Source organism: Chiloscyllium punctatum, chromosome 13 (assembly GCF_047496795.1).
Source record: "Chiloscyllium punctatum isolate Juve2018m chromosome 13, sChiPun1.3, whole genome shotgun sequence".
NCBI lineage: Eukaryota > Metazoa > Chordata > Chondrichthyes > Orectolobiformes > Hemiscylliidae > Chiloscyllium > Chiloscyllium punctatum.
The window spans coordinates 91,884,331-91,898,798 of NC_092751.1; the positions used below are offsets into that span (position 1 = coordinate 91,884,331).

The window sequence follows — 14,468 nt, forward strand, 5'->3', positions numbered from 1 at the left end:
TCTCTCACTGCAGCGCTTTCACTGTGGCGCGCGCGCGCTCTCTCTCACCGCAGCGCTCTCACTGCGACGCGCACTCTCTCTCACTGCGGCGCGATCTCTCTCACTGCGGCATGTGCTTTCTCTCACTGCGGCGCGCGCTCTCACTGCGGCGCAATCTCTCTCACTGCGGTGCGATCTCTCTCTCACTGCAGCACGTGCGCAATCTGACTGTGGCGCGAGCTCTCACTGCGGCACACTCTCTCTAACTCCAGCGTGCTCTCTCTCTCTCACTGCAGCGCTCTCACTGCGGCGCACGCTCTCTCTCTCACTGCGGCGCACTCTCTCTCACTGCGGCGCGCTCTTTCTCAGTGCGGCGTGATCTCTCTCACTACGGCACGTGTGCAATCTCACTGTGGCGCGATCTCTCACTGCGGCACAATCTCTCTCACTGCCGCGTGCTCTCTGTCTCTCACTGCGGCGTGCTCTCTCTCACTGTGGCGCGCACTCTCTCTCACTGCGGCGCGCTATGTCTCACTGCAACGCTCTCACTGTGGCACGCGCTCTCTCTCACTGCGGCTCGTGCTCTCTCTCACTGCGGCTCGTGCTCTCTCTCACTGCGGCTCGTGCTCTCTCTCACTGCGGCTCGTGCTCTCTCTGACTGCGGCGCGCTCTCTCTTACTGCAGGGCGCGATCTCTCACTGCGGCGCGCAGTCTCACTACAGCGCTCTGACTGCGGCGTGCGCTTTTTCTCACTGCGGCGCAATCTCTCTCACTGTGATGCTCTCTCTCGCTGCGGCGCACGCTCTCTCTCGCTGCGGCGCGCGCTCTCTCTCGCTGCGGCGCGCGCTCTCTCTCGCTGCGGCGCGCGCTCTCTCTCGCTGCGGCGCGCGCTCTCTCTCGCTGCGGCGCGCGCTCTCTCTCGCTGCGGCGCGCGCGCTCTCTCGCTGCAACGTGCGCGCAATCTCACTGTGGCATGATCTCTCTCACTGCGGTGCGCTGTCTCTGACTGCGGCACACTCTTTCTCACTGCAGCTCTCTCACTGCGGCGCGCTCTCTCTCACTGCGGCACACTCTCACTGCAGCTCTCTCGCTGCGGCGTGCGCGCTCTCTTACTGCAGTGCTCTCACTGCGGCGCGCGCTCTCTCTCGCTGCGGCGCGCGCTCTCTTACTGCAGCCCTCTCACTGCAGTGCAATCTCTCTCTCACTCTGGCACACGCACTCTCTTACTGTGGCATGCGCACTCTCTCACTCCGTCACGCGATCTTTCTCATTGCGGCGCGCGCTCTCTCTCACTGTGGTGCGATCTCTCTCACTGCAGCGCATTCACTGTGGCGCGCGCTCTCTCTCACTGCCGCGCTCTCACTGCGGCGCGCACTCTCTCTCACTGCGGCACGCTCTCTCTCACTGCGGCGCGCTATGTCTCACTGCAATGCTCTCACCGCGGCGCGCTCTCTCTCACTGCAGCGCATTCACTGTGGCGCGCGCGCTCTCTCACTGCGGCGCTCTCACTGCGGCGTGCACTCTTTCTCACTGCGGCGGGTCCTCTCTCTCTCTCACTGCGGTGTGTTGTCTCTCTCTCTCTCACTGCAGTATGTTCTCTCTCTCACTGCGGTGTGTTGTCTCTCTCTCTCACTGCAGCGTGTTCTCTCTCTCACTCTGGCACACGCACTCTCTTACTGCGGCGCGCGTGATCTTTCTCACTGCGGCGTGCGCTCTCTCTCACTGTGGTGCGATCTCTCTCACTGCAGCGCATTCACTGTGGCGCACGCTCTCTCTCACTGCAGCGCTCTCACTGCGGCGCGCACTCTCTCGGCGTGCTATGTCTCACTGCAACGCTCTCACTGCGGCACGTGCGCAATCTCACTGCGGCACAATCTCTCTCACTGCGGCGTGCTCTCTCTCTCTCTCACTGCGGCGTGCTCTCTCTCACTGCAGCGCATTCACTGTGGCGCGCGCTCTCTCTCACTGCAGCGCATTCACTGCGGCGCGCGCTCTCTCTCACTGCGGCGTGCGCTCTCTCACTGCAGCGCATTCACTGTGGCGCGCGCTCTCTCTCACTGCAGCGCTCTCACTGCGGCACGTGCACAATCTCACTGTGGCACAATCTCTCACTGCGGCTTGCTCTCTCTCTCACTGCGGTATGCGCCCTCTCACTGCGGCGTGTGCTCTCTCTCACTGTGGTGCGTTCTCTCTCACTGCAGCGCTCTCACTGTGACGCGCACTCTCTCTCACAGCGGTGCTCTCTCTCTCTCACTGCGCCGTGCGCTCTCTCTCACTGTGGTGCGATCTCTCTCACTGCAGCGCATTCACTGTGGAGCGCGCTGTCTCTCACTGCAGCGCTCTCACTGCGGCGCGCTCTCTCTCATTGCGGCACGCTATATCTCACTGCAACGCTCTCACTGCAGCGCGCTCTCTCTCACTGCGGCACGTGCGCAACCTCACTGTGGCGCGACTCACTGCGGCGTGCTCTCTCTCTCTCTCACTGCGCTGTGCTCTCTCTCACTGCGGTGTGCTCTCTCTCACTGCGGCACGCGCTCTCTCTCACCGCGGCGCGCGCTCTCTCACTGCAGCGCGCACTCTCTGTCACTGCGGCGCGCTCTCTCTCACTGCAGCGCATTCACTGTGGCGCGAGCGCTCTCTCTGACTGCGGCGTGCTCTCTCTCACTGCGGCGCGCAATGTCTCACTGCAACGCACACACTGCGGCGCGCGCTCTCTCTCACTGCGGCGCGCTATGTCTCACTGCAACGCTCACACTGCGGTGCACGCTCTCTCTGACTGCGGCGCGCGCTCTCTCTCACTGCGGCGCGTCCTCTCTCTCACTGCAGCGTGCGCGCAATCTCACTGTGGCATGATCTCTCTCACTGCGGCGCGCTGTCTCTGACTGCGGCACACTCTCTCTCACTGCAGCTCTCTCGCTGCGGCGTGCGCACTCTCTCGCTGAGGCAAGTGCTCTCTTACTGCAGCGCTGTCACTGCGGCGTGGATTTTCTCTCACTGTAGCGCGATCTCTCTCTCACTGCGGCGTGCTCTCACTGCAGCGCTCTCTCTCACTGCGGCGCGCACGCTCTCTCACTGCGACACGCTCTCACTGCAGCGCTCTCACTGTGGCGCGCTCTCTCTCTCACTGCGGCGCTTGCGCTCTCTCCCGCTGCAGCGCGCGCTCTCTTACTGCAGCACTCTCACTGCGGCGCGTGTTTTCTCTCACTGCAGCGCGATCTCTCTCATTTCGGCATGCTCTCTTTCTCACTGCGGCGCGTCCTCTCTCTTTCTCTCTCACTGCAGCGCGTTCTCTCTCTCACTCTGGCACACGCACTCTCTTACTGCGGCGCACGATCTTTCTCACTGTGGCGCGCTCTCTCTCTCAGCGGCGCGCGATCTCTCTCACTGAGGCGCTGTCTCTCACTGCGGCGCGTGCTCTCTCACTGCAGCGTTCTCGCTGCGGCACGCGTGATCTCTCTCATTGCGGCGCATTCTCTTTCTCACTGCAGCGCGTCCTCTCTCTCTCTCACTGCGGCGCACGCTCTCTCTCACTGCAGCGCGTTCTCTCTCTGGTGCATTCTCTCTCACTGGCGCGTTCTCTCTCTTGTCTCTTTGGCGCATTCTGTCTTGTCACTCTGGCGCGTTCTCTCTCTCACTCTGGCGCGCGCTCTCTCACTGTGGTGCGTTCTCTCTCTCTCTCACTGCGGCGCTCTCACTGCGGCGCTCTCACTGTGGCGCGCTCTCTTACTGCAGCGCCCTCACTGCGGCACGCGTTTTCTCTCACTGTAGCGCGATCTCTCTCTCACTGTGGCGCACTCTCACCCGCTGCAACGCGCGCTCTCTTACTGCAGCGCTCTCACTGCGGCGCGCGTTTTCTCTCACTGCAGCGCGATCTCTCTCTCACTGCAGCGCAATCTCTCTCATTGCGGCGCGTCCTCTCTCTCTCTCACTGCGGTGCGTTGTCTCTCTCACTGCGGCGCATTCTCTCTCTCACTCTGGCACATTCTCTCTCTCTCTCTCACACTCTGGCACACGCACTCTCTTACTGCAGCACGTTCTCTCACTGCGGTGCGTTCTCTCTCACTGTAGCATGCGCACTCTCCCACTGTGGTACGCTCTCTCTCACTGCTGCGCGATCTCTCTCACTGGAGCGCGCGCTCTCTCACTGCGGCGCGTGCTGTCTCTCACTGCGGCGCGATCTCTCTGTCACTTCGGCACGTGCGCAATCTCACTGTGGCGCGATCTCTCACTGCGGCACAATCTCTCTCACTGCGGCTTGCTCTCTCTCTCTCTCTCTCTCTCTCACTGCGGCGTGCGCTCTCTCTCACTGCGGCGTGCGCTCTCTCTCACTGCAGCGCATTCACTGTGGTGCGCACTCGCTCTCACTGCGGCGCGCGCTCTCACTGCGACACGTGCGCAATCTCACTGCGGCGTGCGCTCTCTCACTGCGGCGTGCGCTCTCTCTCACTGCGGGGTGCGCACTCGCTCTCACTGCGGCGCGCGCTCTCTCACTGCGGCACGTGCGCAATCTCACTGCGGCGTGCTCTCTCTCTCTCACTGCGGCGCGCGATCTCTCACTGCGGCGCGCGCTCTCTCTCACTGCAGCGCATTCACTGTGGCGCGCGATCTCTCTCTCACTGCGTCATGTGCACAATCTCACTGCGGCACAATCTCTCTCACTGCGGCGCGCTCTCTCTCACTGCGGCGCGCTCTCTCTCACTGCGACGTGCGATCTCTCTCACTGCAGAGCATTCACTGTGGCACGCGCTGTCTCTCACTGCAGCGCTCTCACTGCGGCGTGCTCTCTCTCACTGCGGCGCGCGCTCTCACTGCGGCTCGCACTCTCTCTCACTGCAGCGCATTCACTGTGGCGCGCGCTCTCTCTCACTGCGGCGCGCTCTCATTCACTGCGGCGCGCTATGTCTCACTGCAACGCTCACACTGCGGCGCGCGCTCTTTCTCACTGCGGCAACCACTCTCTCTCACTGCGGTGCGCTATGTCTCACTGCAACGCTCACACTGCGGCGCGCACTCTCTCTGACTGCGTGCGCGCCGCAGTCAATCTCACTGTGGCATGATCTCTCTCACTGTGGTGCGCTGTCTCTGACTGTGGCACACTCTCTCTCACTGCAGCTCTCTCGCTGCCGCGTGTGCACTCTCTCTTGCTGAGGCGAGTGCTCTCTTACTGCAGCGCTCTCACTGCGGCGTGGGTTTTCTCTCACTGTAGCGCGATCTCTCACTGCGGCGCGTGCTCTCTCTCACTGCGACACGCTCTCACTGCGGCATGAGCTCTCACTGCAGCGCTCTCGCTGCGGCGCGCTATGTCTCACTGCAACACTCACACTGCGGCGCGCGCGCTCTCTCTGACTGCGGTGCGTGCTCTCTCACTGCAGCGTGCGCGCAATCTCACTGGCGCTATCTCTGACTGCGGCGCACACTCTCTCGCTGCGGCGTGTGCACTCTCTCGCTGAGGCGAGTGCTCTCTTACTGCAGCGCTCTCACTGTAGCGCGATCGTGCTCTCACTGCGGCGTGCTCTCACTGCAGCGCAATCTCTCTCACTGCGGCGCGCGCGCTCTCTCACTGCGACACGCTCTCACTGCGGCATGATCTCTCTCACTGCAGCGCTGTCACTGCGGCGCGCTCTCTCTCTCACTGCAGCGCTCGTGCCATCTCACTGCGGCGCGCGCTCTCTCTCGCTGCGGCGTGCGGTCTCTTACTGCAGCACTCTCACTGCAGCGCGATCTCTCTCTCACTGGTGCGCATTTTCTCTCACTGCAGCACGATCTCTCTCATTTCGGCATGCTCTCTTTCTCACTGCGGCGCGTCCTCTCTCTCTCACTGCAGCGCGTTCTCTCTCTCACTCTGGCACACGCACTCTCTTACTGCGGCGCGCGATCTCTCTCACTGCGGCGCTGTCTCTCGCTGCGGCACGTTCTGTCTCACTGGCGCGTTCTCTCTCTTGTCTCTCTGGCATATTCTGTCTTGTCACTCTGGCGCGTTCTCTCTTTCTCACTGTGGCGCATTCTCTCTCTCAGTCTGGCGCGCACCCTCTCTCACTGTGGTGCATTCTGTCTCTCTCACTGCGGCGCGCACTCTCTTACTGCAGCGCTCTCACTGCGGCGCGTGTTTTCTCTCACTGCAGCGCGATTTCTCTCTCATTGCGGCGCGCTCTCTTTCTCACTGCGGCGCGTCCTCTCTCTCTCACTGCGGTGCGTTGTCTCTCTCACTGCGGCGCATTCTCTCTCTCACTCTGGCACATGCACTCTCTTACTGCAGCACGTTCTCTCACTGCGGTGCGTTCTCTCTCACTGTGGCATGCGCACTCTCACTGCGGTGCGATCTCTCTCACTGTGGCGCGCTCTCTCTCTCTCTCACAGCGGCACGCTGTCTCTCTCACTGCTGCGCTGTCTCTCGCTGCAGCGCGTGCTCTCTCTCACTGCGGCGCGCTCTCTCTCACTGCGGCACGTGCGCAATCTCACTGTGGCGCGATCTCTCACTGCGGCGTGCTCTCTCTCTCACTGCGGCGTGCTCTCTCACTGCGGCGCGCGCTCTCTCACTGCGGCACGTGCGCAATCTCACTGTGGCGCGATCTCTCACTGCGGCGTGCGATCTCTCACTGCGGCGCGCGATCTCTCACTGCGGCGCGCGCTCTCTCACTGCGGCGCGCGCTCTCTCACTGCGGCGCGCGCTCTCTCACTGCGGCGCGCGCTCTCTCTCACTGCAGCGCTCGCGCCATCTCACTGCGGCGCGCGCTCTCTCTCGCTGCGGCGTGCGGTCTCTTACTGCAGCACTCTCACTGCAGCGCGATCTCTCTCTCACTGGTGCGCATTTTCTCTCACTGCAGCACGATCTCTCTCATTTCGGCATGCTCTCTTTCTCACTGCGGCGCGTCCTCTCTCTCTCACTGCAGCGCGTTCTCTCTCTCACTCTGGCACACGCACTCTCTTACTGCGGCGCGCGATCTCTCTCACTGCGGCGCTGTCTCTCGCTGCGGCACGTTCTGTCTCACTGGCGCGTTCTCTCTCTTGTCTCTCTGGCATATTCTGTCTTGTCACTCTGGCGCGTTCTCTCTTTCTCACTGTGGCGCATTCTCTCTCTCACTCTGGCGCGCACCCTCTCTCACTGTGGTGCATTCTGTCTCTCTCACTGCGGCGCGCACTCTCTTACTGCAGCGCTCTCACTGCGGCGCGTGTTTTCTCTCACTGCAGCGCGATTTCTCTCTCATTGCGGCGCGCTCTCTTTCTCACTGCGGCGCGTCCTCTCTCTCTCACTGCGGCGCATTCTCTCTCTCACTCTGGCACACGCACTCTCTTACTGCAGCACGTTCTCTCACTGCGGTGCGTTCTCTCTCACTGTGGCATGCGCACTCTCACTGCGGTGCGATCTCTCTCACTGTGGCGCGCTCTCTCTCTCTCTCTCACAGCGGCACGCTGTCTCTCTCACTGCTGCGCTGTCTCTCGCTGCAGCGCGTGCTCTCTCTCACTGCGGCGCGCTCTCTCTCACTGCGGCACGTGCGCAATCTCACTGTGGCGCGATCTCTCACTGCGGCGTGCTCTCTCTCTCTCACTGCGGCACGTGCGCAATCTCACTGTGGCGCGATCTCTCACTGCGGCGTGCGATCTCTCACTGCGGCGTGCGATCTCTCACTGCGGCGCGCGCTCTCTCACTGCGGCGCGCGCTCTCTCACTGCGGCGCGCGCTCTATCGCGCTCTATCACTGCGGCGCGCGCTCTCTCTCACCGCGGCGTGCTCTCTCTCACTGCAGCGCATTCACTGTGGCGCGCGCTCTCTCTCACTGCGGCACGATCTCTCTCTCACTGCGGCATGTGCACAATCTCACTGTGGCGCGATCTCTCACTGCGGCACAATCTCTCTCACTGCGGCGTGCTCTCTCTCACTGCGGCGTGCTCTCTCTCACTGCGGCGTGCTCTCTCTCACTGCGGCGTGCTCTCTCTCACTGCGGCGTGCTCTCTCTCACTGTGGTGCGCTCTCTCTCACTGCAGAGCATTCACTGTGGCACGCTCTGTCTCTCACTGCAGCGCTCTCACTGCGGCGCGCTATGTCTCACTGTAACGCTCTCACTGCGGCACGTGCGCAATCTCACTGTGGCGCGATCTCTCACTGCAGCGTGCTCTCACTCTCTCTCTCACCGCGGCGCGCGCTCTCTCACTGCAGTGCATTCACTGCGGCGCACGCTCTCTCTCACTGCGGCGTGCTCTCTCTCACTGCGGTGTGGGGTCTCTCACTGCAGCGCTCTCACTGCGGCGCGCACTCTCTCTCACTGCGGCACGCTATGTCTCACTGCAACGCTCACACTGCGGTGTGCGCTCTCTCTGACTGCGGCGCGCTCTCTCACTGCGGCGCGTGCTCTCTCTCACTGCGGCGCGCGATCTCTCTCACTGCGGCACACGCGCTCTCACACTACAGCGCTCTGACTGCGGCGTGCGCTCTCTCTCACTGTGGTGCACGCTCTCTCACTGCGGCGTGTGCACTCTCTCTCTCACTGCGGCACAATCTCTCTCACTGCGGCGCACTCTCTCTCACTGCGGCGTGCTGTCTGTCACTGCAGCACTCTCACTGCGGCGCGATCTCTCTCACTGCGGCACGCGATCTCTCTCACTGCAACGCTTTCACTGCGGCGCGCACTCTCCCTCACTGCGACGCGTCCTCTCTCTCTTTCACTGCGGTGTGTTGTCTCTCTCTCTCACTGCAGCGCGTTCTCTCTCTCACTCTGGCACACGCACTCTCTTACTGCGGCACATTCTATCACTGCGGTGCGTTCTCTCTCACTGTGGCATGCGCACTCTCTCACTGCGGCACGCGATCTTTCTCACTGTGGCGCGCTCTCTCTCTCTCACTGCGGCGCTGTCTCTCACTGCAGCGTTCTCGCTGCAGCGTGCTCTCACTGCAGTGCGATCTCTCTCATTGCGGCGCACTCTCTTTCTCACTGCGGCGCGTCCTCTCTCTCTCTCACTGCGGCGCATTCTCTCACTGCGGCACGTTCTTTCTCTGGTGTGTTCTCTCTCACTGGCATGTTCTCTCTCTTGTCTCTCTGGCGCATTCTCTCTCTCTCACTGTGGCGCATTCTCTTTCTCTCACTGTGGCGCATTCTCTCTCTCACACTGGTGCGCGCTCTCTCTCACTGTGGTGCGTTCTCTCTCACTGCAGCACGCGCTCTCTCATTGCGGCGCACGCGCGCAATCTCACTGCAGCGCTCTCACTGCAGCGCGATCTCTCTCTCACTGCGGCGCAGGTTTTCTCTCACTGCGGCGTGCTCTCACTGCGGCGCGCTCTCTTTCTCACTGCAGTATGTTCTCTCTCTCACTCTGGCACACGCACTCTCTTACTGCGGCACGTTCTCTCACTGTGGCATGCGCACTCTCTCACTGCGGTGCGATCTCTCTCACTGTGGCGTGCTCTCTCTCTCTCACAGCGGCGCGCGGTCTCTCTCGCTGCGGCGCGCTTTCTCACTGCAGCGTGTGCGCAATCTCACTGTGGCACGATCTCTCACTGCGGTGCACTGTCTCTGACTGCGGCACACTCTGTCTCACTGCAGCTCTCTCGCTGCGGCGTGCGCACTCTCTCGCTGAGGCGAGTGCTCTCTTACTACAGTGCTCTCACTGCGGCGTGGGTTTTCTCTCACTGTAGCGCGATCTCTCTCTCACTGCGGCGTGCTCTCACTGTAGCGTGATCTCTCTCTCACTGCGGCGTGCTCTCACTGCAGCGCAATCTCTCTCACTGCGGCGCGCGTGCTCTCTCTCACTGCAGCATGATCGCTCTCACTGCAGCGCTGTCACTGCGGCGCGTGCTGTCTCTGACTGCGGCGCGTGCTGTCTCTGACTGCGGCGTGCGCTCTCTCTCACTGCAGCGCTGTCACTGCGGCGCGTGCTGTCTCTGACTGCGGCGCGCGCGCTCTCTCTCACTGCGGCATGATCTCTCTCACTGCAGTGCTGTCACTGCGGCGCGTGCTGTCTCTCACTGCGGCATGCTCTCACTGCAGTGCGATCTCTCTCATTGCGGCGCGCTCTCTTTCTCACTGCAGTATGTTCTCTCTCTCACTGCGGCGCATTCTCTCTCTCACTCTGGCACACGCACTCTCTTACTGCAGCACGTTCTTTCACTGCGGTGCATTCTCTCTCACTGCGGTGCAATCTCTCACTGTGGCGCGCTCTCTCTCTCTCACAGCGGCGCGCGGTCTCTCTCGCTGCGGCACGTGCTCTCTCTCACTGCAGCGCCTTTTCTCTCTGTCTCTCTGTCTCTCTCTCTCTCTCTCACACACACACTGAGGCACGTTCCCTCTCTCTCACTCTGGCGCGCGCTGTCTCACTGGCGTTCTCTCTCTCACTGGCGCGTTCTCTCTCTTGTCTCTCTGGCGCATTCTGTCTTGTCACTCTGGCGCGTTGTCTCTCTTCCACTCTGGCGCGCGTTCTCTCCCACTGCGGCGCGTTGTCTCTCTCCCACTGTGGCGCGTTGTCTCTCTCTCCCACTGTGGCGCGTTGTCTCTCTCCCTCACTCTGGCGCGTTGTCTCTCTCCCACTGTGGCGCGTTGTCTCTCTCCCACTGTGGCGCGTTGTCTCTCTCCCACTGTGGCGCGTTGTCTCTCTCCCACTGTGGCGCGTTGTCTCTCTCCCACTGTGGCGCGTTGTCTCTCTCTCTCACTCTGGCGCGTTGTCTCTCTCCCACTGTGGCGCGTTGTCTCTCTCTCTCACTCTGGCACGTTGTCTCTCTCTCTCCCACTGTGGCGCGTTGTCTCTCTCTCCCACTGTGGCGCGTTGTCTCTCTCTCTCACTGTGGCGCGTTGTCTCTCTCTCTCACTGTGGCGCGTTGTCTCTCTCTCTCACTGTGGCGCGTTGTCTCTCTCTCCCACTGTGGCGCGTTGTCTCTCTCTCCCACTGTGGCGCGTTGTCTCTCTCTCTCACTCTGGCGCGTTGTCTCTCTCTCCCACTGTGGCGCGTTGTCTCTCTCTCTCTCACTCTGGCGCGTTGTCTCTCTCCCACTGTGGCGCGTTGTCTCTCTCTCTCTCACTGTGGCGCGTTGTGTCTCTCTCTCACTGTGGCGCGTTGTCTCTCTCTCTCACTCTGGCACGTTGTCTCTCTCCCACTGTGGCGCGTTGTCTCTCTCTCCCACTGTGGCGCGTTGTCTCTCTCTCTCACTGTGGCGCGTTGTCTCTCTCTCTCACTCTGGCGCGTTGTCTCTCTCTCTCACTGCGGCGCGTTGTCTCTCTCTCTCACTGCGGCGCGTTGTCTCTCTCTCTCACTGTGGCGCGTTGTCTCTCTCTCTCTCTCCCACTGTGGCGCGTTGTCTCTCTCTCTCACTGCGGCGCGTTGTCTCTCTCTCTCACTGCGGCGCGTTGTCTCTCTCTCCCACTGTGGCGCGTTGTCTCTCTCTCTCACTGTGGCGCGTTGTCTCTCTCCCACTGTGGCGCGTTGTCTCTCTCTCTCTCACTGTGGCGCGTTGTGTCTCTCTCTCACTGTGGCGCGTTGTCTCTCTCTCTCACTCTGGCACGTTGTCTCTCTCCCACTGTGGCGTGTTGTCTCTCTCTCCCACTGCGGCGCGTTGTCTCTCTCTCTCACTGCGGCGCGTTGTCTCTCTCTCTCACTGTGGCGCGTTGTCTCTCTCTCTCTCTCCCACTGTGGCGCGTTGTCTCTCTCTCTCACTGCGGCGCGTTGTCTCTCTCTCTCACTGTGGCGCGTTGTCTCTCTCCCACTGTGGCGCGTTGTCTCTCTCTCTCTCACTGTGGCGCGTTGTGTCTCTCTCTCACTGTGGCGCGTTGTCTCTCTCTCTCACTCTGGCACGTTGTCTCTCTCCCACTGTGGCGTGTTGTCTCTCTCTCCCACTGTGGCGCGTTGTCTCTCTCTCTCACTGCGGCGCGTTGTCTCTCTCTCTCACTGTGGCGCGTTGTCTCTCTCTCTCTCTCTCCCACTGTGGCGCGTTGTCTCTCTCTCTCACTGCGGCGCGTTGTCTCTCTCTCTCACTGTGGCGCGTTGTCTCTCTCCCACTGTGGCGCGTTGTGTCTCTCTCTCACTGTGGCGCGTTGTCTCTCTCTCTCACTCTGGCACGTTGTCTCTCTCCCACTGTGGCGCGTTGTCTCTCTCTCTCACTGTGGCGCGTTGTCTCTCTCTCTCACTGTGGCGCGTTGTCTCTCTCTCTCTCTCTCTCGCTGTGGCGCGTTGTCTCTCTCTCTCGCTGTGGCGCGTTGTCTCTCTCTCTCGCTGTGGCGCGTTGTCTCTCTCTCTCGCTGTGGCGCGTTGTCTCTCTCTCTCGCTGTGGCGCGTTGTCTCTCTCTCTCGCTGTGGCGCGTTGTCTCTCTCTCTCGCTGTGGCGCGTTGTCTCTCTCTCTCGCTGTGGCGCGTTGTCTCTCTCTCTCGCTGTGGCGCGTTGTCTCTCTCTCTCTCGCTGTGGCGCGTTGTCTCTCTCGCTGTGGCGCGTTGTCTCTCTCTCTCGCTGTGGCGCGTTGTCTCTCTCTCTCGCTGTGGCGCGTTGTCTCTCTCTCTCGCTGTGGCGCGTTGTCTCTCTCTCTCGCTGTGGCGCGTTGTCTCTCTCTCTCTCTCTCACTGTGGCGCCTTCTCTCTCACCGCGACGTGTTCTCTCTCTCTCACTGTGGCGTTTGTCTCTGTCACTGCGGCGCGTTCTCTCTCTTGTCACTCTGGCGCGTTCTCTCTCTTGTCACTGCGGCGCGCTCTCTCTTGTCACTCTAGCGTGCGCTCTCTCTCTCACTCTGGCACGCACTTTCTCTCTCACTTGTGCACGCTCTCTCACACTTGTGCGTGCTCTCTCACTGCGGCATGTGCTCTCTCTCACTCCTGCGCGTGCTCTCTTTCGCTGCAGCGTGTGCTCTCTCTCAGTCTGGCGCACGCTGTCTCATTCCGGCGCATGCTCATTCACATACACGTTTTCTTTCCCACCCGCACACACTCTCTTGCTCATGCACTCTCTCTCTCTCTCTCTCTCTCTCTCTCTCTCTGTCAATGCTGAATGAAACCTGACTAGCCAGCTGTTTGATCTCCTGTGTCTTTTGTTGCCCCACAGTTAGAGATGCTACATAAATGCAAGGATTTATTGTATTTTGCATCTGTATTTTAACACCTGTTTCTTCTCCAGCTGGTGCTGATATCAAGGAAATGGAGAAGAAAACTTTCCAGGAGTGTTACGCTGGGAATTTCCTTTCCCATTGGAACCGTGTGGCGAGTATAAAAAAGCCAGTGATTGCTGCAGTGAATGGCTACGCTGTAGGTACTAGCTGAGGGTCTGCAGTTAACACTTGGAGCTTGTGGAGTGTGTGTCTGTTTTGGAATCTGTTTGAGCACATCGAAATGTGACTGTGAGGCCAGCTTATCTCATTCCCTACCCAGACTCAAATCTCGATCCACATCGTAACAGATATTAAAGATTAAAGGGGAAAGTTTCTTCAGACCAGCCTCTGTGGGGATAGTTTACCCTGGTCACATTTGTCATTTTTAGTTGGATGAGGTGACTAGACGGTTGTGGGAAACAAACCATCTCAGATTGGGAAAGCTTGTATCTGTATTTCTTTGCACCAGTTATAGGATTATTTCTTGGATTGCTACTTGGTTGATTTCACCTCTCGCCTCTCGCCCCTCACCTCTCGCCCCTCACCTCTCACCTCTCGCCCTGCACCCCTCACGTCCCGCCCCTCAACTCTTGCCCCTCACCTCTTGCCTCTCGCCCCTCACCTCATGCCGCTCACCTCCCGGCCCGTCACCCCACCCCCTCACCTCACGTCACACCTCCCCCACACCTCACCTCCTGTGCTGTTTCTCTGGGAGTTACGCTAGAGGGCTGAGATGTTGCTGGGTTTTATCCCTGATCTCTTAGCGGCTTCCATCTAATCAAAAACATCCACGTCACGTTTTGAAGCGCCAATCCTTCCAATCAGGTACCAGAACTGCTTCCCTTCTCCTTGATTGGTCTGAGCAGTCGCCATTGTGTACGTGACTGTAGAATGTTCAGTCAGTTAGTTTTAGCAACTCTGTCTTTCTATACGAGCTTCAACCCTTTGCTACCCTGCCCACTGACATGTACAGTTGTAAACATCCAGGATAAGTATTGCATCAGCACTCCACTATGGAGTCTGACCTGTGATCAACATATCAGACAAGTGTAAATGGTCAGTCTTAGCTGTCAGGGTAATAACATATTTGCAGTCAGTGCTACTTCACTGCTTCATTTGTAGATCTGTGCTCTCTGTTATAACTCAGTCCATCAGCTCCGGAATTCACCTTTGGGATTTCATCTGACTAATGTTTGATGTATTCATTTGAATCTCCTCTCCCTGTTTTCTCACTGGTTGAATGAATCTGCTATAATAGCAGAAGGTGGAATTTCAGATCAAGTTTAGTTCACTGGTGTCACATGGGTCCATTCCATGGTCTTTTCCAACTTAATGAATTTCTCTATTATAGTATAAAATACTTTTGATGCTCATCCTACAATTTGGCAACATTCATAATCACAACATAATTTTTTTAACCACAGATTGAAGAATAAAA

General features: G+C 59.7%; 1 protein-coding gene across 1 annotated transcript in view; it reads left to right on the forward strand.

Moving 5' to 3' along the window:
- echs1 (enoyl CoA hydratase, short chain, 1, mitochondrial) overlaps positions 1–14,468 on the forward strand; it is a 31,216-nt gene that overhangs the window by 6,733 nt on the left and 10,015 nt on the right. Inside the window, exon 3 of the mRNA XM_072583238.1 lies at positions 13,060–13,187. Coding sequence (XP_072439339.1) covers positions 13,060–13,187 — 128 coding nt within the window. The remainder of the gene's footprint in view (positions 1–13,059; positions 13,188–14,468) is intronic.